Source organism: Cebus imitator, unplaced genomic scaffold, assembly GCF_001604975.1.
Source record: "Cebus imitator isolate Cc_AM_T3 unplaced genomic scaffold, Cebus_imitator-1.0 Scaffold45, whole genome shotgun sequence".
Classification (NCBI taxonomy): domain Eukaryota; kingdom Metazoa; phylum Chordata; class Mammalia; order Primates; family Cebidae; genus Cebus; species Cebus imitator.
The window spans coordinates 2,850,785-2,874,264 of NW_016107360.1; the positions used below are offsets into that span (position 1 = coordinate 2,850,785).

At 36.1% G+C, this 23,480-nt stretch overlaps 1 protein-coding gene across 1 annotated transcript in view; it reads left to right on the forward strand.

The window, feature by feature from the left end:
- The window catches only part of HDAC9 (histone deacetylase 9), a 900,368-nt gene that overhangs the window by 655,571 nt on the left and 221,317 nt on the right, over positions 1-23,480 (forward strand). Inside the window, exons 17-18 of the mRNA XM_037737895.1 lie at positions 5,101-5,221; positions 10,003-10,052. Of these exons, the coding sequence (XP_037593823.1) occupies positions 5,101-5,221; positions 10,003-10,052 (171 nt within the window). The remainder of the gene's footprint in view (positions 1-5,100; positions 5,222-10,002; positions 10,053-23,480) is intronic.

A 23,480-nucleotide genomic window follows, 5' to 3' on the forward strand; every position in this document is an offset into this window, starting at 1 on the left:
GATTTTTATGTGTTTTTTTTTAAGAAAGAAAAGTATATAGAAAAAATTAAGAAGACTATAAATTGACTTATTAAATATTAAGTGTAGCATTTGTGGCAGAGGGTAACTTTGACACTAAGAAGTCATTTATGATTATTTTTTGTTTGCCTATGAATTTCATCTGCCCTGGATTTTTGGAGAAAATAAATAAAAACATATCCCTATATTTAGGGACAATGTATGAAATATTTTCAGAAAATGAGATATGTCACTGGAAATTCTTGCCTAGTATGTCACTACTTTGAAAATGATTAAAGAAAATGGAGTTTTCCCCAGTGGAGGCAGGTACTTTGACTTGTCAAATTTAAGTTGGACATTTTCTCTTAGTTTGGAACTGCCACAAAATGAGCCCTTTCATGTCCTCAATAATACCAAACCAATGCAATCCATCTGTTCTGCTAAATTATTTCGAGTTCCCTAACCAAAGGCACTACTTTTTCATGCATTTTATCATGATTTTATGCCCTTTATTATATTTTACAAAAGGTTCTGATTCCTCCAGGGCCAATGAGAACTGATTAGGACACTGGCCTCAATCCAGGCTTTGAACACAGGAGGGAAAAGAATAGAACTGTTTCCTTTTTTCTCTGCTCCTTGGCAGAAAAAAATATGAATCTATACCGTGTGTGTGCTCTGTGTGTGGGTGGGTGTGGGTAGACTACATTTTATCCTGCCACAGTATGACTTTATAGATCATGTTCAGAACATTTCTTCTATAATCAGGTTGCATTAACGGGCTCTGTTTCAGAAAGACTTTTTCTTTGAGAAAGAACCATGGTGTGTTGTGAGACTCAATAATATGGTCATTTTAAATGACTTTGGTCAGACTTCCAACATGAATATAGACTGTTTAGGGCCCTGAACTAAACATGATCATGTTCCTATGCACAGAGTAAGCACTCAGTGAACATAGCTCCTTTTCCCACTCTCTGTGAAGAAACTAAGTGCAAGTCACAGGGAATGATAATGTAACAATGAACACAGTCCTACATCACAAAATTTCTTTGTTAAGAAGGTGAAAAAAGCTACAAGGTTTCATTCCTAGGCCTTTGTTGTTAAGACATTTAAGACCTTTACTGGCTCCAAGTGAGAAATCCCCGGATGAAATCCCTCCCTTATTTGCATTGAGTGCCCCAATATGCTCAGAATTCTTAAAAATCTTTATGGTCAGACTATCATAGATAACTTTACATAGATATCCTGCAAACCAAGTATCTCTGAGAATGGAAATTAGTACTCCCTAAATTAATATTTTCAGAGCACTTTAGCCTATTTTTTGACTCATTATGCTCTTGACCTTTGACTCAAGAGAGCACAGAGAGAGAAAGAATAAAGGGTACACAGGAAGTAGAAAATATGAGAAGTCATTAAGTGGGAATATCTATATTTAAGCCTACGCAAATAAAATACTAAATTACTGATGGTAATACCAGAAAATGGGAACTGGTGAAGATCTCAATATGAAAGGAAAAGTTGAATGTGACAAATTTAAGGCATCTAATACAAGTGAAGCAAAACAGAATTACTCCAGGAGATCCTATATGTTAGGAAATAAAGAAAGCTGTTGCTCTTTCAGAATTTTTAGCTTAGTCATCCGCCACATTCCCCCAGCAGTGTCTCTGTGAGATACAAATCTCAAAAGATGCCTTTTCCAGATCCTATCTACAGGTAGAAACATTTTTTTTTGGTACTGAATTAGTTTTCACTGCTCTCTTTCTGTAGAAATACATGCACTATGTTTCTGGGGCTGTTCTCTAGCAACCAAAGAAGCAAGCAGAGGGTGATTGCCAAGAATAAGTACTTCCTTATATTTAGTGAAATTAGTTTTTAAAAAATATTTTCTATAGTAATGAGAAGAGCCAGTGTAAAATACTTGCTTAAAGTCAAAAGAAAGAATAAGGAGAAGGAGAAAAAGAGAAATCACAGTGGAAACTTAGGAATAATGGCACATTTTAATAGCAAGGATGACGCCTAGAGTATAACTAGCAGAGAAAAATCTTAGAATAAGTCAATGCTAGATAGCTGGGCCAAATGCTCTGTCCTTACTGTTAGTTGACTGATACTACACAAGTGGGTAACAGATTCAGCAGGTGTCCTCTTATCAGGGATCCCCAAATCCTGGGCCACAGGCCATTAGTCGTCCATGGCCTGTAAGGAACCAGGCTACGCAACAGGAGGTGAGTGGCAGGTGAGTGAGTGAAGCTTCATCTGTATTTTCAGCTGCTCTCTGTTGCTTGCATGGCCATCTGAGCCTTGCCTCCTTTAGATCAGCAGCGCGGTTAGATTCTCATAGGAGCACTAACCCTATGTGAACTGCGCAAGTGATGGATCTAGGTTGAACGCTCCTTATGAGAATTGAATGCCTGATGATCTGTCACTGTCTCCTATCACCCCCAGTTGGAACCATCTAGCTGCAGGAAAGCAAGCTCAGGGATCCCACTGGTTCTACATTATGGTTAGTTGTAAATTATTTCATTATATATTACCGTGTAAAAATAATAGAAATAAAGTACACAATAAATGAATGTGCTTGAATCATCCCAAAGCCGTCTTTTCCCTTTTGTCTTCCACAAAACTGATATCTGGTGCCAAAAAGATTGGAGACTGCTGTTTTTATTACTTACTAGTGCTTCAGCTACTGTCAATTATAGTGAATCTTGTTAGCAGACTAGCGTTCAAATGTGTGACTGAGCTTTCAGCAAAAAGCAGTGGAATTGTGGGAGAATAAGAAAAGGTGTTGGGACAAGCATGGAGTACATGGAATGCAGATTTACACAACTAGTGTATGAACACATAAAGATATACTTATTGTTAATGGTATTTAATATTATACCAGAGTGAAAATTCAATTTATAGATGAAAAGAATCTTCACAGAAATGAAGAAAGGGGAAATATCAATGAATGTTTGTGATAGTCATCAAAATATGGTTGTGATCATTAGCTGCTGAACTGACATTGTTTAAGATATTGATGTTTCACTGTATCAGAATATGTGATGTTAGTGGCTATGGATTTCAAAGACCCATAGAAAGAAGAGCTCGAAGCCCTATTATTTCATGGTGTTCATTATTCTGCCAGACTAGGATTGGTTGCCACATTCTGTTTTCCAGTGCCCTGCTCAGTCCAATTTTAGATGACTCAAACCATGGACTTACCATTATTTATCTTGAGGGATTATCCACCCACTGAAATCTCACAGTTTAAACTTTTCCTTTTAATGTTGGCTTCAGATTTTCTCATGCTTATTTTGTCTCTTTACATGTCATCCTGCTTCTTTGGTTGTTTTGGTCTTCAGTACACTTTTCCCAAATCGAATGTTTACCAGCTAAGCCACCTGGTTCAGGATGCTTGCTTATGGATCAGAAAGATGGCTGACCAGAAAGCCATCATTACATTTTCCTTAGTCTTCAGCATCAGAGTTCTGATCTTATCTACCTGTAATAATTTCTCTAAAGCATATTTTTATTTTTCTAGTAATGTGACTTGCGTTAGACAATGCTGAATTATAGCATCAAAAACAGGGAACTTCAATGATACACAAAGAAAGTTCCATAAGTATTTGTGTGTCTATTTAGCACATAAAGGCAGTGTTAATGAGATTTTGCTTTAATCACTCCTTTCTATTACCCCTGGAGACCCCCACCATTCCTCTCTCAGTGTGACCTGATCATTTATTTTCAGTGACAGGCACAGCTCTGCCTCCTGCCCAGTAAATGCTGAGGAATTGTCAGATATTGACGTTTTCCTGGCCTGCCCCTTCATTGAACCACACATCAGCATTGACAAGTCTGGCAGCAGCTGTAACACTTTAAACTAGGGAGACTGAAGGTGAAATTGTCCTTGTCCTGAGAGAGGTGTTGTCACCTGATGTTTCCAGGCCAACTGGTGGTTCCTTGGTCAGGAACATGAAAGCATAGCATCCCCTGAACAGATTCTCCTTGAATATCACTGTTGTTCTGTAAATATTACTTTACAGCTGTCTTGTTGTGACATATATATTTTAAGTGAAATATTAATACTTTCTTCATAATACTAGAAAGCACAGCGATTTCCAAAAGTTAAGGCTAATTAACTTCATACACCAGCACAATATTTATCAGGCTTATAGATATGTCAGCTGAGGAATGTAGCCAGAAAGAACACTTTGCGTGTAGGATAATTGAGGTTGAACGTAATGTACAGTTTTGTCTATGTTGAAGTGCTGTGATTTGTTAGATGGAGTGAAAGTCTCTGCCTCGCCTGTTTGAAAAAAATTGATGGAGCCTAGAGTGTCTCAAACTATGTCTGGTTAAACAGAAGTTTTTGTTTTTGTTTAATTTCCAATTTGTCAGAGACTAATATTTTTATTAAAAATGTTAAAATGAATTATGGCAAAAGTGAAATAAATATTGAAGAGATACAAGATTATAATAGATTCAGAAGACAAAAAAAAATACTGTCAAATTGCCATAAAAGTTTCTAAATATTGATCTGAATTTCTGTACTGACCTCGCCACAGACTATTGGTAAACAGATATTGAACTGTTATTGATCCCATGGGACATACTTTTAGGAATATTGGTTTAAACTAATACTACTGTGAGGTGCACACATGGGAAGTGATTAGCATATCTGTGATCATCAGATTGATTAAAATGAAATGGCATTTATTTATGTCCTTCAAGAAAGAATAATGAATGTGTTCTAACAACTTCTTTGGGTAAGTGTAAAATAAGATTGTAATACATTTAATTTTCAGCTAAACAGTAGCCCCTGTTTGTTTTTAAGCTGATACTTTACAAGAGTTAACTATTAATTTCTGTGTTACAGCTTTCTCTTTCATGCCAAATAAGAATATACTTTATGTCAGTTGCCCATTTAGCATAAGCAGTCTGTTGAATCTGAACCTTCCATACACTCATTTTTCAAATATTATTGATACTTCACTAAGCAAATCAGTGTCATATTCCTACATGATGAAATTCAGCCCATTATTAATCATCTTAAATGTGACTAAGGGGTCTCATTTTCTTCCAAATGTTGTCAGTGGAGTACTGTTGGCTTCTGCTGTTTTCTTTCAGCGAATTCAAGGTCGAAAAGCCAGCCTGGAGGAAATACAGCTTGTTCATTCGGAACATCACTCACTGTTGTATGGCACCAACCCCCTGGATGGACAGAAGCTGGACCCCAGGATACTCCTAGGTCTGTACGGGCCTCCATTGTACTGGGAACAGCACATTCCAGCACTATCATTAGTTAATGCTGGTGTCAGTTCAAAATAGTTGGCAAGTAGTGCAACAAAAAATGAGCTTTTCAAACAGCTTTGTTCTGTGGAATGAGTCGTTTGCAATAGAAGCCAGTGTAGATTAAGAAAATCCTGCGTTAGAAAGTTACAATGTAGGTTGCATGATGTTTACTTTAAAATTAACCTTCATTTGAGTAACATTTGTACAATGTGTTTTTGCACATAGAAAAAACTGCATGGCTGAATTTGTTTATGTTTTCAAACTAAAAGAAATAATGATTTTCACATGCTTTATGCAAATATATCTTCACCTTTCCCATTTATTTTTGTATCTTTTAGTTCTTTGTTCTATGACCGTAAGAAACAGGAAATAGTACACCTTTATTAAGTGAAAACTCACTATTACTTTGTCCTTCATACATTTTATAGCAAGATTGCAAATCTATTTAATGCCTTACTTTTGGAATTAAATAATGCATTAAATACAAAACTGGAAAACTAATAAACAGCTTTTTGTTAATGTATGATATTTTGAAACTTTATCATCAGATTTAAAAGTAAAATTTATGTTGCAGAACTTTATATAAGCTTTATATGAGTGATAGAAACAACAGGTTTCTGGAGGAAAAATTAGTGACAAACCTTGTTTTAGCTGAAACGGTTATATTTTATTAACTTCTTGTAAGTGAATAGCAATATCTAAAATTGGCAATAGATGGTGAAAGGATTACATTTTAAATGTTTTAACTAAAACAAACGTTTTAGGACTTTTTCTTTCAAATAAATATATTGTGTCATCTCTAAGTTATTGAACTCTTTCACCTAATTCAATATTATTTTAAAATTGTTTTAACTGGTCCTAAACAATTTGAAAGTAGATAACATATAGTAGGTAGGTATCTTGGAAAGCAATTGTAAAGAAGATTAACAGTTACCCATTATAACACTTACAGTCTACCTTTTTAAACACGTGGCAACCATCTCTAAGTTTATGAAATGCAGGCATATGAGTGAGAATAAATGTGCCCACACATGCATGTAATGGTATAGGTAGAAGTAGCTTGGGGAGAAGTGAGCTGAAAGGGGAACCCATAAAGATTATCCAATTTTCAGAAAGTACATTGCTAATATTTGATTATAAAAATAATGTATGTGATCGAATTAACATATGTTAATATGAATACAAATAAATCTAAACATATATGCTCATTTTTTTCCTTCTTTTTGTTTTAGGAACCAGTCTCTGTACATGCAGATACTTAACATAAAATACTTCTTTTTGCTGCAAATATTGTATAATAAATATCCTTATTTTAGCATGAATCAATAATCCTACCCAACTAACTAAAAAGATGAAGTAAACCAGACATTTTAATTGTCGTGATTTTATGAGGTCATAATACTCAAGCGTTTAAAAATAGGGACTGTGTCCATGTCATTATTTTTTAATTGAGTCAAGAAAAAACAAATAGAAAACCTCTCCCACTTTTAAAAAAATCTCTGGTCCAAAAGTATAAATCAACCTAAGCATAAGACTCTGTATCCTTGGACTTTATTGGAATAGGTTAGGATTGATCAAATTGGGAATATAAACACACAGTTGATATTTGAGAGGTGCTCCTTAACAACCATTGTTCCACATTTTAAGAGAAAAGACATATTTATAGGACAAATGAGTTTAAACTTTGGCAAAAACTTTTATTATAAAACATGGCAATGTTTTTTTAAAGAAGTTTGACAGTTTTGAACAAACCTAATTTTTCTAAAATGTTTGATGTATCATTTTAAAATTTGATGATTTAAAAATGAATTTCAATATACAGTTTGAACTTGAACAAAGATCCTTTTCATGTATATATGTGATGAAAGCAGCAAGTACCTGTGATTCGATGTTTAAATTTTTAATCTAAATAAATTAGCCATTTATCTCATTAATTTTGAACATTTGATGTGAAATATTCATACAGTTGATAATTTTAGAGTTAGTATTCTATACGTATGTGGAGTTTCATATACACTTCTCAGTGATGATTGCAACAATTTCAATATTGTGTGTGAGCTACGTGAGTACATATAAACAGGGATGTTGCATTTGATCAGGCCTTAATGTCAAGCACTAAATTCAACTGTGTCAGCACTTCAAAACTACTTTTTCCGTAGTGTATCCAAAAGTTTAGCTAATTTTTCTCAATCTCAATACAAAGTGAATGATTGTTCTTTTAGAAGATTAATTTTTAATACTTTTTTTTGTTCTTTGTGAAATTTGGATTCTTGTGGCTTTTGTTGTTGTTGTTAGTATCTGGAAGACCAGGTTGAAGTTGCCGTATGTAAATGTATAGAAATTCATAATCATCAAGATGTTTGCTCTTTTTTTATCCATCACTTTCAGTTCCATATATCCTACTACATCCCCTAGTTTTTCCCAACATAGATGGGAGGTGTCTCTTCTGAGTTAAATTCACACTACTTCTCTTGAGAGCTGTGTTCTATAGTTAGAAGAAGGGGTTTAACTAAAAGTTCAGTATGACCAGACCTATCAGTCTTTGTATCTTGAAAGATATCTATATATGATAAAATAATTGGATTTGAAAATGAACATCGTTTATCTCTTTGAATACTCCAGACCCTATAAGGTGACACTTAAAGGATATTCCCTCTAATCATTTCTGGTGCAAGGGTTTCCTTAGCATTAATATTTATGTCGCTCTTCTGACCAGTTTCCACTTTTCTTGTGGCCAGCCAAATTTCAGTGCATTAATAAGACAATATAATTAAAAATAAATCCAGTCAGTTTGGTGAAATAAAAGTTTCTTGCCCATTTCTAAATTTAAAGTATCAATTATTTGCCTATTTTGTGTTATGTAAACATTCTCCTAAGTAGGTATTAAATAAGGGTATTAAATAAAATTCTCCTAAGTAGGATACTTATTTTTCTAATTCTCTTTGAGGTTAATAATTTTTTTTAAATTACTCTTAAAAATTAACTTACTGGCTGTTCACTGTGGCTCACACATGTAATCCCAGCACTTTGGGAGGCCAAGGCAGGTGGATCACAAGGTCAAGATTAAGACCAGCCTAGACAACATGGTGAAACCCTGTCTCTACTAAAAATGCAAAGTTAGCCAGGCCTGTTGGCACGCACCTGTAGTCTTAGCTATTTTGGAGGATGAGGCAGGATAATCACTTGAACCTGAGAGGTGGACGTTGCGGTGAGCTGAGATTGCACCACTGCACTCCAGCCTAGGCAACAGAGTGAGACTCCATCTCAAAAATAAAAATAAACTTATCCTGTTACAATATTATCTTCATTCCTGTTTGTTGACTATGAAGAATTCAGACACTAAAATGTATGTATCTATTTTAATTTCACAGGCGACATATGAATATACTCTTATAAAATATTCAGAAATTCAGAAATATTTTTGTTAGGAACAGCAACAGAAGAAAACTTTACACTTCCCCAGAAATTTTTGATGTGCCTTTTACTGATGCCAATATTGAAGTTTAAATATTATTTTATGATTTTTACTTTTAATTCTGTTGATTTCCCATCTTTTGTTAAAATAAAAATCTCTTTGTAACTAGATGTCTTCATTTGCACATGCATTTTTCTTTAACATTTTCCATCTTTCAGTAATTGCATTTAAAAAACCAACTCATATGATTTATTGTTTTCAAAACAAACTCTCTTCCGTGACAATAAAAGCTATTTAGACTTTTACTGACATGGCATATGAATTCTACTACAAACCTGTTTTCAATTTTAATTCCTCATTTCATTGATTATCAATAGAACAAATGAATGGGATAGGTGAATTGGAAATGGGTACTTGGTTCTGTCACTGAACTGTTGAGGACATGCCTGAGTCCCCTCAGAACCATTTGACTATGAAATAGAAATGTTCACTGCCTTTCCCTGTGATTACTCCACAGGCAGATATTAATGTTAAATATTTAGTCACAGTTACTACTGTTCTCTCTATTCATGTGGTAGATAATGTAGAAAATAAAAGTATACTTAAACAACGTTATTGTTAAAAATCCTGTGAAACACCAGTTCTAAGGGATACTCACAATCAAGATTTAGGCATATATTTTTAAAGAAGATATTTTATATTGATATTGATGTAAATGGGATTATCCCTTCATAGTGTTTTGTTTAAAAAATTGGGATGTTAGAAGTGGCTTATAGTGTACTTGGCCTTAGCTCTATCTTAAAGTATATATAGCTACTTATAATCAGCTATACTTAGCTATATCTGAAGTAGAAATTAAGAATATGTACATTTGAGAAGATATTTTAACATTTGAAATTTTTAAGAAATGATAGTATATGGTAGCATTAACCTTGTAGCTCAAAACATCCCATTGAATGAATATGCTCAGTGAATAGCTGAATTAGTTACCATAAGTTGTAAATTTAAAAAATTATCATGTGTAATACAGACATGTAGGCCAACTTAAAAAAAAATCTGTTTATTCATGTGGGGCAATAGACACTACCTGCAATAATATTTGTATTGATTTGCTTTCAGTTCTTATTTACGTATATAGAAAGGTAGAACAATGATATTCTGAAAATTTACTGTATTGAATAATTGGTCTGAAGTTTTATTTATTTATTTTTGCATCAGATGATAAATACCATGTGACATTACTATGTGTTAACAAACACCAACACTTTAAAAACTATTTATAATACCAATTTATATATTTTTTATGTCTTGTTATTCTATAGGTGATGACTCTCAAAAGTTTTTTTCCTCATTACCTTGTGGTGGACTTGGGGTAAGTGCCATTTGGTTTAACTGCCTTTGAATAACATAAAATTACAAAAAAAACCTTCTTTGATTTATCTATTCAGTTATATTTAAGGTTATTTCTCAGTAGAGGTTATACTAGACTTCATGACTGCCTACATAATTTGCAGAGCTGAAGTGTCAAATAAAAATCTGGTATCCCTTGTTTAAAAAATTGTTAAGAATTTCAAGATGGTGGCACCACAATTAAATCAAGGCAAGGCCCTTCTAACTGTTAAGTTCCCTTGTAATTACACAGGTCAAACACTCATGAAGCCAGCTTTGCTAAGCCTTTATATAGCTGGAGTAAAGGTGCTACAAGAGAGCTTAGTACAGTTTTGCAGTAGAATTCCATTTTCAATAGAATCACATTGAGTGTGCACATACATTATATTCCTGGTGAAAATGGCATAAACTTCACAAAGTGCTCTGCATTATGGAACATTTTGTTTGTGAACCCCCTGGGGACATTTTTGTCTTCAATAATTAAGGAAGCCTTTTGACCCAGCATATTTATACCACATTTCAAGGACAAATTCATTAGAATCTAGCAACACATGAAGAAAAATGTCTACATTTTTGTAGATGATTAGAACATACCCTATAACCTGAAATCTATTTAAAGTAACCCTTACCACCAGCAAATCACCATCCTGTAGAACTAAGTGTTATGTTAGAACAACATAATTCTGGTGAAATTTTCAAAGACTAAGGTATTTAAGTCAATTAAATTGACTTGATGTTGAAGGAAAAGAAGAAAACTAGTCACATTTTGTGTATTATGTTTTAGACAATTGTTTTGCTAGAACTAAAATTTGATGCAAACAAATCTTGAATATTTTTAGTTTATTCAATCATTTTGATGATGCCAAATTTAGCAAGTTGTAGCCTTTTGTTCGTTCACCTGTGATTCTGCCTGCTTTGGAAATCAGAATGGCAGCTATACCCATTTGCCTCTGTGTGGACTTTACAGTTACCAACAAACAACTGAATTCCAAAACAACCTTGTGAAATAGTCATTGTTATTAACATGATTTTGGAGATGAGGAAGTGAAGGCTGGGAGAAGCTAAGTTATTAAGTTATTTTTCTGAAGTCACATAGTAAAGGGTAAAAAGCTGAAAGTATGGGGTTGATGTGCATATCCTTGTCCAGGAGTTCCAAAAGAGCTTTCTAGACACTTCCATGGCTTTCATCTTTAACAAACTAGCACTAGCTTACCCCAACTCCCTTTGAGCCAGCAGTGCAGCAGTGTGGGTGATGTCGTGTAACTCCTTTGTGACAGCTCACCAGTGACTTCTGCTTTTTGACCACCAGCGTGGGACAGTCGTCATCCCACATTAATCCCTGCTCATTTTTATCCAACCACCTATGGAGCTGGGAGCTTGCAAAATAATTCTGGAAAGCAGAGGATAAACTGGCTTTTAAAACGGGTTTCATTGGCTTTGTGCTTATTTTCTAACATCCCAAGTGGCTATTTTACGAGACTGGCTGCCTACCTGTAAATGGGGCAAAAAAATGAAACAAACCTGATGACTACTTAATGGGAACAGCAATGCGGAGGAAATCAAAGCTGTTAAAAGGGTGGTAGTCATCAAATCCCACTCATTTAGAAGTATAGGTGATCCCCAAGTTATGATGGTTCATTTTATTATTTTTGATTGTATGATGGTGCAAAACTGATACACATTCATTAGAAACCATACTTTGAATATACAGCCATTCTATTTTTCATTTTCAGTACAGTGTTCAATAAACTACATGAGATGTTTAACACTGTATTATGAAGTAGGCTTTGTGTTAGATGCTTTTGCCAAACTGTAGGCTAATGTGAGTGTTTGACATGTTTAAAGTCAGCTAGGCTAAGCCATGATGTTTGGTAAGTTAGGTGTATTAAATTCTTATTTACTTGAGACATTCTGAAATTATGACGGGTTTATTGTTACTCCATCATAAGTCAAAGAGCATCTGTATATTTAATGTATGACCCCAGGACTGAACTGAGGCCATCTCCCTAGGACTCACATCCCAAATCTGACTTGGGATGTGCTTTTCAATGCAAAGTTCCTTAACTCAACTGCTCTAAATCTGAAGTGACTTTTTATTTCTCACCTAGAACTGCTTTAGTAAACTCTTCAAAATGACCAGGGAATGAATATGGGCTGCTTCCTCTGCCTTTCTATATCAAACATAATGCACAGTATGGGTCATAGAGTAAGTCCTTAGTAATGTCCCCAGAACTGACCTCACCTGGATGGTGGAAGCAGTGGTGGCTGATAAATCTGGGGTGGGCCAGCAGAGGCCCACCTTCCTTGTTAGTTTGACTTCATCAGTGCTGGAGAAGGTTGGAGAAGAGGTGGTGCTTAGGTAGGTCAGGGTGGGTGTGAATGTGTGTGTGTGTGTACAAGTTTGCATTTGCTGATGCTCTTATGAACTAGTTTGATTCAGTTTTTTTGTTTACAGAAATGAAATAGTTTTCTTAGCCTTTCAAAAGTGATCTTACCCTCTCAGATTTTTGGTTTTGGTACAAGTCCTAGGAGAAACTCTGGGCCCTCGATTGGAGTCTGTCTAAATTTTTGCCTCCAGAACAATTCCAGACAGATTAACTATACAAAAGATTCACAGTATGATCTTGGAGGGGCTCAGCTTGCCAACATGGGAGCACTCTAGAGATCTTGGAAATTACTGAAATGGGTTTTGTCTTAAGGCTCCGTTCTGTCTCAAATTACCTAAGAGAGAGCTGTTGGTTTCCATTCCGAAATACTCAGTGATCTCCAATTGTTAAAGTAAACTCCACTTCCCTAGAATATATAATTTCATTCCAGAGGGATTTAATATATACCTACAGAATACTGATGGGTTAATTGGCTTTTGAGGACACTATCTGGGACATTAGGAAATCAGAACATTTTTACTTCTCATTAAAATTTCCCCTAAAATTGCACATGGTAATTAATGTTGGTCAAGCAGCTCAGTGGATGGATGGTATTTAAGATGCTGTAAAATGTACTCTCCAGAATTGCATTTCCAGCAACAATCTCAAGGTTTCTGAATTCCTTTGTGTTTGCTTGTCATTTTGTTCAGTTATTATGGCATGACTCATTTCTGATTACTGTGTGATTGCACTACAAGAAAATGCACCAGTTGAAAAGAACATTTGACCAAATCCCAGTACTTGGTCATTGTGTAGTAAAATAGATAATTAAGGGACTCTGGAAATAAGAGCTAGTGCAAGATCACTTCAGTTCTCACTCCTCAGGGTATATCACTAAAAATAGTGATCATTTTCCTGGCCATCTGACCTGCTCCTGTGTGAAGAAATCTTGAAGTCATTTCTCAGCCTCATTTTCCCCTCTTCACTTGATAGACCACAGAAAAACCCACAAAAGCAAGGACGAGCAGGCTTTTATGATAATGTCGTCATCAGCTCCTAGCTTCAAACACTTCTGTGGCTTTTGAGTTGTCATTTATAACTTGGAACTGAATCGACCCATAATTCCCCTGATACACTTAGAGAAATTGATAACAGACTCTGCGCTTCTTTTATGGCTCAGAGGAGGCAACTCCAATCACATCACTATTGGCAGGCAATATTATTTTTTGACATGGTTGTAAAAGTATAAAGGGGCTTATGGCATTTGTTTAGATGAGGAATGGGCTCTCAAGCTGTGCTGGGGTTTACAGGACCAGATCAGTGAGAAGCAAAGGGAATATGATGTTTGCAAACAGGATATGATTTTATATAAGTTTGGGTTTCATGCTCTGTTCCCTGGGGAAAGCCCTGCAGACAGCAGAGAATTCCACTTTTATCCTATAGCAGACAATCTCCCAGTGCCAAAAGGCAGAGAAATAAACGTGGTCAATGGGCAGTGTCAGAGCCTTGATTGGAGGAGAAGAAGCTGTGGAGGAGGCAGAACAAAGTCCCTAAGAGGAATGAGGATTTGCAGGGCATAGGCAGAACTGGGGCCTGCCTAAGTGGTTGAAGAAATGCCAAAAAGATTCTTTAAGAGGTTTAACCAAGGCTCCTTCTCCAGCAGAGACTCAGTCAGTCTGTGAACACAAAGCTAGCTTTTTACAACTTTTACTCTGTTCATATTCTATTTGATTACACCTAGATATGACACACTTACAAACATCATTTTTGTGATTGGGGAAGGGTAGACTGGGAGAAAGATTAGGTGATTGTAAGAGGGTGGTAATTTAAGGCCCATTTCAAATGCTGTGAGGTTTTCTGCAAACATAGTGGTTGTATACCAACTATAGTCACCATGTGAAAGGCAGATTTGGATGAAATGTCTTAAATTTTCTTTGATCCTGTCAGAATTAAAATATGTAAGCTCTCCCCTCTTATTTATAAATTTGCAGGTGTGTGTGTGTGTGTGTGTGTGTGTGTGTGTGTGTATGAAATTCATAATCAGGAGAAAATTCTATTTTGTCCCACATGTATATCTTCATATTATTTTTCTAGTTATTATACCATATTGGTCCTTCACATTTACTCTCCCCAGTACCAGTAAACAATATTCTAGTGGCAAGCCCTATGAAGAGCTGCTCCGGTCTTTCCTTCTCTATTGTAATACTAGGGAATGGCTTTTGTTTTATGACCAAATTTATGTATATACAGTTAAATTCATTGTGACAAAAGCTTGGTTAATAATGCATTTTACTGCTGTGATTTAGGATGGTCATCTTTAAAACAAAACCAATGTTTTCAAAGCTATAATGTGTGCTATGGGATGAGGAGTGAAGGGCAGGAGGAGTAAGATAAGGCTTGTGGATGACTAGCCAACAAGCTGCATGCAAAGGCAAATGAGACAAGACCACTGCTGTCAATCTCTATTGCTCAAGGCCTAGCCATTGGGCTGGTTTGAAAAAATGCTATGCTATGACAGCACAGAGGAGGAAGATTTTAAAACAGTTAAGAAAAAAGAGGGGTGTGGGAGTTACTCAATCAGTTATGAGCTAAATCTTCAAGAAGAATTAGTAATAAATGTGTTTGTGTGAGTTGTGTGTTGGGGGCGGTATGAGTACAGGGTCGGGGGAGGCAGCCGGGCATTGACAGTTCAGGCAATCAAACACACCATATTTTTGACAATTGCACCAAGCTGTTGCCAATTAGTGGAGATTTTTTTTTTCTTCCAAAAAAGGAGGGAAAAACCCCTCCTTCTGTTTATGCCAAATTTTTGCACATTCTGGAGGTTTTGTTATTGACTCAGGAACCTCTTTCTTCATATGTTATTCCCACCCAATTATCCTGAGCAAGCACAATGCCTTTTGTTACATCAGCAGAAAGAGGAGGGGGTGGCATCTGCCTCTCATATGCGGTAATCAGGGTAATCTTGATTTCCCTCCTATTAACGTTCAACTCAACCTGGCTTGCAATCAGTACTTCATTTCCTCCACAGTTGCTGTCAGAGAGATATCACAAACTTTTTCCCTCCAGCACAATTAAAGGATCCACCCTGATTTGGAATCTCTCTTTTTTATATCTCCCCATCCTAATTTTATTTGGGCTTTCATCAGTTTCAGACTTGATGCAGTTGATACTAGCAAGAACACCCCATGGCACCTGGCAAAATTAAAACTGATAAGCTGCCTTAACGAAACTGAGAATTTGGTTTCATGCTGTGAATTCTATAAAAAGATTATGTTGGCTTCCACTTGGAAAAAATTATATGCAATATTATTAAAATCAGGGAATTCCTTGTAAATTGCTAAGGAATTATCCAGTATTGCATAGATTATGCTAATTTTATATACTTGATAATAGTTGTCAGGATATAATCAACACTCTCTACAGAGATATATATGTATACATTACTCTGTATATGAGACAAAATATAAAACTTTATGGAATCATTAAGCATCTAGTGTCCATTGTAGGAAAGAGGAAAATGAAAGAAGAATACCTTAATTTCCTGCTTAAATCACTTAGTTCCAGTATCTCATCTGCGATTAAATTCTTTCAATTGTTTTGACATTATGGATAAGTACAACAAGATGCATTTTGAAATAAGACTATTTCATTTTCTTATTTAAAGTAAACATGAATATCACAAAGCTATTAAAATTCTTCTGTTGTCAAAATGAGATGGCTAAAAAATGCCATCATCAAAGCCTTATGTTTTTTACATTATTGGGGCCATAATACCTGTTTTTTAAAAAATATATACACACACATGTATAAAAGCAACTATGTCTACCAAAGTATTGTGAATAACAGGGAGGAAGAAAACGGATCCATTTATAGAATTTCTTTTTCCATAATTTTTCTGTTTCTTGCCTATGTGCCTTGATTATGAACATTGAGACAAGAACAAAGTGAGCCTTAGGCTCTGTAGTTGCTGAAGGTATATGGATTTGACGAACTTTAAATTTCTATCTAACTTAGAAGATTTATGGTTAGATTAAATACTGAAAAAGTAAAACATACTTGAATAAATTTGAAAAAAGGATCATCTACTGATTGCTACTTCTGATTGCCAAGGAGATATAAAGCTTACGTCAAATGAAAATTTAGAGTAGGTAAGGGAAATGGGACTACCTAGCAAAAAGGATTGTTGTAACAACCTGAAATGTAGCTACATTCAGACCCACTTAAGCTTTTCATTTTAATGTGAAATGAAAATATTTGTAATTTTCATCTGTCATATTTCCACCCTGAATACTTAGTTCCAGATCTAGATATTCACCCCTATAACAAACGAATATCCAATATGTAAAATTGACGTGTAATTATTGGATTTGTCTTTGTGAAGTATTTTAACCACAAATTTTGTAAAACATAAGTTCTAAACTTTCATTAATGGAGGACAATACCTTTTTTTTCAAAAGTCAAAACAAAAGTAAATTAGCTCACTGAATGCTTGAGCCATAAGCACGCAGTTCACAGCAGAATCCCTAGGATTTAATCATTCTCAACCTCAAGAAAAACCCATAGCTTCTGAATTTGACTAGCAGTATCATTATTGCTATAGAGTATCTTATCTTTAATTATAGATTAATAAGCAAAATAAAGGAATTAAATGATTAAGCAGTGATTTTCTTAGCAACAGAGCATGCATTGAGTCATTGTTTCTATGAAGTCTGATAAGATTATTAAAGGACAACTATTTGGGAATTATATGTACCTGAAATTATTTGGTGAATTCTGTTATATTTTAAATAATATGACTTATATAATCTCTAATTGACATTTACTATAGATACAGACAGACATACTTGGAGATATTGCAGATTCAATTCCAGAACACCACAATAAAGCAAATAGCCCAATAAAGTGAGTCACACAAATATTTCATTTCTCAGTGCATACAAATCTTATGTTTATACTATCCTGGAGTCTATTAAGTGTGCAATAGCATTATATCTTTTAAAATGTACATAATTTTGAAACTGTGTTAAAAAATACTAATGATTATCTGAGCCTTCAGTGAGTGGTAATCTTTTTGTTGGTGCTGGGTTTTGCTTCAGTGTTGAGGGCCTTACCCTGGATAAAGCTTTGGCTTAAGGGAATGTGGTTGGCTTGATCTTCTGTGCAGACCACTCAAACTTTCTCCATATCAGCAGTAAGACTGTTTCATTTTCTTAGCATTCGTGTGTTCACTGCAGTAGCAATTTTAGTTTCCCTCAAAAATGTTTCCTTTGCATACACAACTTGACTAACTGTTGGGCACAACAAGTCTAGTTTTTGGCCTATCTCAGCTTTCAACATACCTTCCTGATTGAGCTTAAATATTTCTAGGTTTTGATTGAGAGTGTGAGATGTACAACTCTTTCTTTTACTTGAAGACATAGAGGCTATTAGAGGGTTATTAACTTGTCTAATTTAAATATTCTTGAATATTAGGGAATAGGGAGGCCTGAGAAAGAGAAGAGATGACAGAAAAACTGATTGGTGGAGCAGAAATCACACACAACATTTATCAATTAAGTTCACCATCTTATATGGGCACAATTCATGGTGCCCCAAAGGAATTATAATAGTACTATCAAAGATGACTGATCACAGATGGGCATTAAAGATAAAATAATGATGAAAAAGTTTTGAAATATTCCAGGGTTAACAAAATGTGACACAGAGACAGGAAGTCAGTACATGCCGCTGGAAAAATGGCACACATAGACTTGATCAACTTGGGGTTGCCATAGACCTTCAATTTGTAAAAAAAAAAATCAAAGTATCTGAAAAGTGTATAATAAAATGAAGCACAATAAAATGAGCTGTGCCTTCATAGATTATCCTCCTGATGATCTGTAAGCACTTCTCAAAATGACTTGTATCATTTTGAAATGTGACCATTTAAGAAATAAAAACCCAGGCCTACAAGCAGTGAAATTCATTGCTGCTAAATAGATTGCTTTTCTCTCCTCAATCTATTGCCTCTTTTTAAAGTCAGTTTATCATCCATTCATTCATTATTAAATAAACATGTACTGAGAGCATCCTCTGTGCTAAGTATGAAGCAACATGTTGGCTCACATTTTTTCTTATGTTGTGTTTTTTTTCTTTCCTTTTCAATTCCCACTCATATGTCTTATACTTATCACATAGACTCTGCATTGATTTTCTTCTATTCCTATTTGTCAACGCTAGTGGGAAAGGCTTGGGAGGTCATAGGAATAAGGACAGAAGATAATCAGAGTATCCAGACTCAGTTGAACAAGATTCAAATTCAGTTATCTAATGAAATATTTCTACAAGATGGCCTTCTTGTCTCAGCTTTCTTTGACAGAGGCATCCAATTTTCTTTTTTTGTTTGAGACAGAGTCTTGCTCTGATGCTCAGGTGGGAGTGCAGTGGCACAGTCACAGCATATTGCAGCCTCAACCTCCTGGGCTCCGGAGATCCTTTTGCTTCTGCTTCATTAAGAGCTGGGACTGCAGGTGCACACCACCGCATTTGGCATTTTTTTTTTTGTTGTTAGAGATATTGTCTCGCTATGCTGCTCTGTCTAGTCTCAAACTTCTTGTCTCAAGCAATCCTACCACCTTGGCCTCCCAAATTGCTAGGATTACAGGCCTGAGCCACTGTGCCTGGCACATTCTCATTCCAAGAACTAGGAAGTGCAGTATCCAGCCTCAGTCCACAACTTTATTAATAGCAAATGTGGAAGAAGTTCAAAGACCTTTGTTCATTGGTACAGACTATTCTCTGGGCTTCTGAACTTACTGTACTCAAAATTTCTGATGGTTTTCACAACTTGGGGCAGAATTCATTTGCTCACTTATTTAGTAATTTATTTATACAGCTAATGTTTATTGAATGCTTATTGTGTGCCAGAAACTGCAGATACAGTACTGAACAAAACAAAAAAATATTTTATCCTACTGGAACTAATATTACAGTTAGGGATACAAATAAGGAAGAATGAATGACTTTAAATACATGAGCATGTATGTGATGATGATGAATGCTGTAAAGAAAAGGAAGGAAATTAAGTGTGTCTTAGAGGGTTGGGGCAGAAAACTCGTGGTTAATGAGAAGTGTTGCCTTTTGGATACCAGAATACACAGCTGAGGGGTGACCTGGGAGTCCTGGTTTCCTGTGGTGACTGACTTAAAGAGGGGTACAGAGAATAATGAGATTCGTACTGAGGGTGCAAAGCAGAGTGGTGAGGAAGCAAGGAAAGTTCAGGAGGTGGGGAGGAGGCTCTCCAAGACTGCTCAGAGTTTGGGGACCCATCTCACTCTCACTGGTAAAGATGTGGACATCTAGAGGTAGGGTTGTTTTATTCAGATCACATAGAGCTTTTGGTCTTCCTTCTGACTATTGGATTGAGGCGTGGCAATAGGTGATGAGGGGGCAAGTTAATTTCTAGGCACACCCTGACATCCTGATATTTCTCTTCCAAGCTGGCTATGGAGATATGGAGAACGTTAGCAGGTCTGGGTAATTCCAAATCTTAGCAGCAATGTGTACTTTGGGATTCAAAGTTCCTGGGATGTTATGTGGACATACTTTTCTTCTTAAATTGGGCAGCTGCAAATTATATACAGCATTCCAACACCTTCCCATTTTCAAGTCTAATAAAAATATCCTGACATTTGAATGACCTTTGCAAGTGGGTTTTTTTTCCCTTGTGCATTTTAGTGTCTTCTTGAATGACATTATTACATTGTGACCTCAGTGGCTTTGGCTGGTCAATCCTGATTTATATCTGAACTGTTAGATTTGGGGTAACTGAATTGTTGGTCCCATTGTGTTGGTACATAGAATGGACCAAATGATGATAATGTCTCAATTTCCATATGCCCAATTTCATGTTGTATGTATATAGTGCAAGAGAGATAAACTTTGGAGTCTGAATTCCAAGGTATTTTTACTATTGACAGTTTCCGATCCTCAGTATTCTCAATATTATAAATGGAATCAATAAAAAAAAAAACTTGGCTAAATTTTTTAGGACTATATTTTAACCACTTAAGAAATAAATAATTCTCAGCTTTAACCCCAGTGGTATTTACAGGATTGACCTTAATGATGGGATTATCCATCAAGTGAAGGGACAGGTAAAGTGCCCTAGATTAGCCAGGGCAATAGAGAATCTTGTAGAACATACCCTCCTGATTCTCAGAACCAGTAGGGCTGATTCACAGCCTCACAGCAGAGACTAGCCATTCTTTACATAAACCTCCACTGATAACCTCTTTACACAAACCTTCCAATTATAACCTGCTTCACTCTCTTTTAATCCTCACAATAATCCCAGAGGTTCTATTGCTAAAGATGCAGTTGAGGTTTCCTGTTCTACAGAAAAGAAAACAAAGGATCAGAGAGGTGAGTAACTTGCTCAGGTCACACAGTTAGTAGGCCGTGGAGTAGAGAGGGCCTGATTCCCAAGCTTTTAACCACAATGCTATGCACACACAGCACAACTCACCATAATTTCAACCTCATATGATTGTCAACACTCCTTTCCCAAGTGAGAATAGCCCTAGATGTAAGAAAAAAAAATTGCTTTTTTGCCAAGAGCATTCTCTTTTTTATTGAAATTCCTATGAAGTATTAAATCCGTGCACTCAAACATCATCGATTTTGGGGAAAAAAATTACACAGCTGTACACAGTATTTCAACCCTAACTAGAACAACGAAAAGTCTCTGTCCTTGGACCAAACCCCTGTGGGATGAGCTAGACAGAGTCTCATTTCACACACCTCCTGAGTCAGAGTTAATTTGATTAAGCTGCACTCTGTAGGAATGAGGCTCGAATGTGTACTGTCCAGTGAATAAAAGGATTGGCATATTATGAAGTACCCTTTACACAGCGTGTACCTCAGATTAAATGAAGAAACAGTAAGAAAGTACTAAAATGGGATTTTTTGGCTCTGTCTCTAACTCAGTCTTGGTGGAACTGACTGGTAGTTCACTGAAATTGAATCACAACAATAGGGACTCTCAAATTCCTTCACTGGCCACCTAACCCACAAAAATCCATATATTACTTGGTAAATCTATGAGTCCCCTGGATCTTAAGTAAGGATCCTTAGAATCTCAAGATGTTACCCTTTCACCAAAGCAAACTTACTCCTCTACTTATTCTTTTTACTGTCAAGTAACAATAAAATTATTTTTCTGAAGATAAAGAGTGACTAGAAATTGCACATGCAAGGTCAGTGGAGCTGCCAGAAAGCAGTCGATCATGCTGGGAGATGGTTTGTGGTAGAGCATTAATGAACACAGCATGTCCCTTTTCTCCTCCAGCTGCCACATTAATAGTTCACGCCTTCTTTCCATATGGAATATCAGTCACAGTATTCATTCATCATATCCATGGCTTTACTTGGAATCTGAATGTCTTTCCTATAGCTGCTCTGTTTCTTTTTCATCTCACCATGACTAAAGAAGCTAAGGTGTGGGCATTATAACCTACAAGTGATCCCAAAGGAATGGGTTGTCATTCATGTCTTTCTCCCAGTGTTGAACAAAAGAGAGAAAGCATGTGGGTTCACCCACCCATTGTCATCATAAATCCATCCCAGCTCCGTTTCAAGACTCTCAGGGTTTCAGCAGGACATCTAACATGAAATGAATATATACATTCAAGGAGCTGGCATGCTGTATCACAAGGGAAAAAGGAGAACACCCATTATTACAGCCTCAGAGCTGATTGAAAAAGAATGCAATAAAGAATACCAAAAAGACTCTCAGACCAGAATAATGATTCTCATTATTATCCCACATGAAGAAAAAAGGGACAGTCACCCAGAATTATAGAGGGTTCTCTATAACTTTGTAAAGACAAAGTCCCAGTGATTATGCATATAGAGAAGTTTTGAAGAGTTGATACCTAAGTGTCTGTAAAACTTCTCAGAATGATTTTATGACTTTAGGAGAAGTATCCTTCTGCCCACCCCAGGTCTGAGAAACCAGCAATGCAAAGGCTGTGTTAATTATTATTTCACTTATCGGAGACTCAGTTTCTTTACCTATGAAATAGGGCTAAGCAAGGCTCCCACATGGCATTATTGTGAGGATCAAATGCAGTAATGTAGGTTATTGCTGGTAACTATATGTGGAAATGAGCACTGCCCTACCTTGTGGGGTCACCTTATGTAGGTTCAGGTCTGCAGAGAGTAAACAGACTCCCTAATTTAAAGATTCTCCAAAGCCCTGAAACCCTGAGGTCTCACCTGTCCTACCTATCCAACTAATGATCTACCATTAGAATCAAGGCACTGCAGGGAGACTGATAAAGGGAAGAGGGGCATTGTTTTCAAAATTCCCACTGATTAAGCATATAGGCAGAGAGCCTTCATTTAGGAACTCCAGAATCTGGATTCAAATCTTTACATTGTCACTGCTTCAGAAGTGCTTTTTCAACCCTAAGATGCAGATTCCAATTCAGCAGGACCAAATGGGAGCTGAGATTCTGCATTTCTCATAGCACTCAGGGATGGCATTGCTGCTCATCCATGGACCACATTTTGAGTAGTAAGATCCTATAAGACTATGAACTCACAAATCATTGAAATTACTAGGCCTCAGTTCCATCACCTAAGTAAGGTGATAAATGAAATGTGATTTATTGTCTTCTCTGAGGATCAAATATGGCATTACTGTGTGATAATACTTTATCCACATTTAAAACAGCTTTTCAAAAAATTTATTTTTCCTGAGAGATCAGATAGCAGGCTCCCATTAGCTTGTCACTGGGGATCTTGGCTTAAGTGTTAGGTAGTCTGTCTCCCTTGGGAAAAGAGTGAGTGGGAAAGCATCTGTGAGAGATGGGTGATACATGACAACAGAGACCCAGGGCACTGGGGACACCACAGATGTTGCTGGATTATTCAGGGAAGAAGCATCATTGTAGGGTGATGCACCAAAGGAAGCACCAAATGCCAGCAAGTGAGGACTGGGAGGCTCAGCATGCTTCTAACTGAAGGCGAGAGAAGCGGTGATCATTACATCATGGATG